The 2,592-nt window shown below is 44.3% G+C and overlaps 1 protein-coding gene across 1 annotated transcript in view; it reads right to left on the reverse strand.

Annotated features, from left to right (window-relative positions):
• Positions 1-1,990, reverse strand: part of pyroxd1 (pyridine nucleotide-disulphide oxidoreductase domain 1) — a 29,352-nt gene extending 27,362 nt beyond the window's left edge. The window contains exon 1 of the mRNA XM_073066129.1: positions 1,846-1,990. Coding sequence (XP_072922230.1) covers positions 1,846-1,926 — 81 coding nt within the window. The 5' untranslated portion in view covers positions 1,927-1,990. The remainder of the gene's footprint in view (positions 1-1,845) is intronic.
• Between the last annotated feature and the right edge of the window lie 602 nt (positions 1,991-2,592).

The following is a 2,592-nucleotide window of genomic DNA, read 5'->3' on the forward strand; positions in this document are numbered from 1 at the left end:
ACTAAATGTTCACCAATATTAACTAAAACTTAAGACTCACAGATATTTCAAGGGCAAATAGAGGAGGGAAATAGATGTCTTTCCACTAGGCACTTCAAATGAAATCAAAATAAACCCATGCAGGAAATGATATACAAACAGCTTACATTACTGTGCAAAATATTTAGGCATCCTAATTTTTTTTATATATATGTGCCTTAGACTTCTGCACAGATCTATATGCTGTGGATGAAGGGCAAGTGTACTGTAGGCAGATTTTCTAAGGATATGGAATAGGTTAGCAAGTGGTGAGGGGGGCTCAAAACTAGCAAATGGATTATAGATAGCAGTTAGGCAACATGGCTGCAGATTGAGCATAATGTAGTAAAATCTGACATGATCCATTTTGAAAGAAAGAATAATGGAAAAAATATTTAAATAGATCAAGCCTACACAATAGGGGTCTGAGTTCATATGACGCAGTTTGTCACAGAGCATGAATTCAGAGCACTGCAGCTTAGAAACAGGCCCTTCAGCTCATCTAGTTCATGCTGAACTATTTTGCCTAGTCCCACTATCCCACAACTGGTCCATAGCCCACCATATATTTATCAAAATTTCTTTTAAATGTTGCAATGGAATCCTCATCCACCTATTCCACTGACAGCTCATTCCATATCAACACCACCCTATGAGTGAAGTTCACCCTCAGGTCCTCCTTAAATGTTACCTTTCACCCTTAATCTATGGCTTCTAGTTCTCATCTCACCGAAACTCAGTGGGAAAGCCTGCTTGCATTTACCCCTCATCATTCCGTGCACATCCATTAAATCTCCCCTTATTCCTCTACACTCTAGGCCATGCTAAATGCCTTCATTAAAGGCTTTTGCATTCACTTGGAGAGAGCAACCAGGAAGGCTGCTGGAATTCTGGCCTTTGTTGCAAAAGGCATGAAAGGGGAGAAATTTTGATGTATTTTTGCAAGGTGGGTTAGTGCATACAGTTTTAATGTCCATGTATAAATGGTTGACCTGGGTTTGAGGCAATGCAGAAAAGGTTGATTCCTAGGTTATTGATGTTCAGAAAAAGATTGGCTGGTTGGGCCTATGCGCCTTGAAGTTTAGAAAAAAAAATGCTAGATGATCTCATTCAAATAAGATTCAGAAGCTAATTTCCTTCATGGGGTTTATTTAGAGCTAGGTGATGAAGGTTAAACTTATTTAAAATGGAGATGTGGAGGAAATTCTTCTCTGACAGAGTTGTGAGTCTGTAATTCTCTATGTCAGATAATTGTCCCTAGTAATTAAAGGCTGAGATTGACAGATGTTTAAACAAGTCAAATTTGTTGTCATTTAACTGTGTGTGAGAGACAATGTTTCTCCGGACCAGGGTGCAAAGCACAGTAGCACATAACAAATGAGTTACCGGTTATGGGGGATGAGCAAGAAGGCAATGTAAACCAATAGTAGAACTAACTGAAAGGCAAAGCAAGTTCTAGTTCTAAGCTATCCCAGTTTCCATTTATGCATTTAATCCACTCCACACTATTAGCTTTTATTTAACTTCAAATCCACTCGGCTCATTTTCACACTTTAACACTTCTCTGCTCTCCATCCCTCCAATCATCCCTCACTCCTCCCACTCACTTACATCACCTCCCATATCATTCTCTCTTCCAACCTCATACGCCAACATTATCCCACCCCTTCACACCCCCTATAACGCCACTTCCACAACCTACCAGCGTAGCCCCCACAACCCAGTTTCACTAACCCATCGCATTAAAATCTCCCCACCCAACACTCCCATATCCCTATTTCCCCAAACCTGCCCCTCTCCATTGACTCACTCAACTACCCTCCCTACCTGTTCAGCGCACGTGACACCAGCGACCCCGCCCCCCACCACGGCGAAGCGGGCTCGAGCAGATTCCCGCGCCGTCGCCATGGCAGCGCCGCCTCAAACCTTCGGGTGGCCCCTTCACCAAGGCCGGAGTGCGCTACCCGGAAATGACGTTACACGCCGTGAGCGAGCCGCCGCCGCAGGGGCGGGCGTGGGTGTTTGCGCATGCGCCACTTTCTCCCACGTGGATGCCGGCGAGTTGAGCTCACGTGGTTGACCTGCGAGCTTTGGGCACCGGATCATAGCGTAAGCCCGTATGAGGAAGGCATTTATACTGTGGCCTGGGTCTGATCTTGGTGGGAAAACTTGGATTTCCCATTCCCACGTCCCAAAGACACGCTGGTAATTTGATTAGCTTCTGTGTTTGCCCCTGCTGCGGGTGGGTGTCTGATAAAGCTTGTAGGTGTGCAGAGAGAAGGTAGATAGGATCAGCCTGCATGGATTCGATGGTTGAATGACCTCCTGGTATGTATAATGGAAAAAGGGGCAAGGAGAATACCCTGAAAGCTGGAAATAGCATCTATGGAGGAAGACAGACAGTCGACGTTATGGGTCGAGATCCATCATCTGGTTCTGCTTCCTTCAGCAGTGCGTGTGTTGTGATAGATAGATAGATAGATACTTTATTCATCCCCATGGGGAAATTCAACTTTTTTCCAATGTCCCATACACTTGTTGTAGCAAAACTAATTACATACAATACTTAACTCA

The sequence above is a fragment of the Hemitrygon akajei genome, chromosome 14 (assembly GCF_048418815.1).
Source record: "Hemitrygon akajei chromosome 14, sHemAka1.3, whole genome shotgun sequence".
Classification (NCBI taxonomy): Eukaryota; Metazoa; Chordata; class Chondrichthyes; order Myliobatiformes; family Dasyatidae; genus Hemitrygon; species Hemitrygon akajei.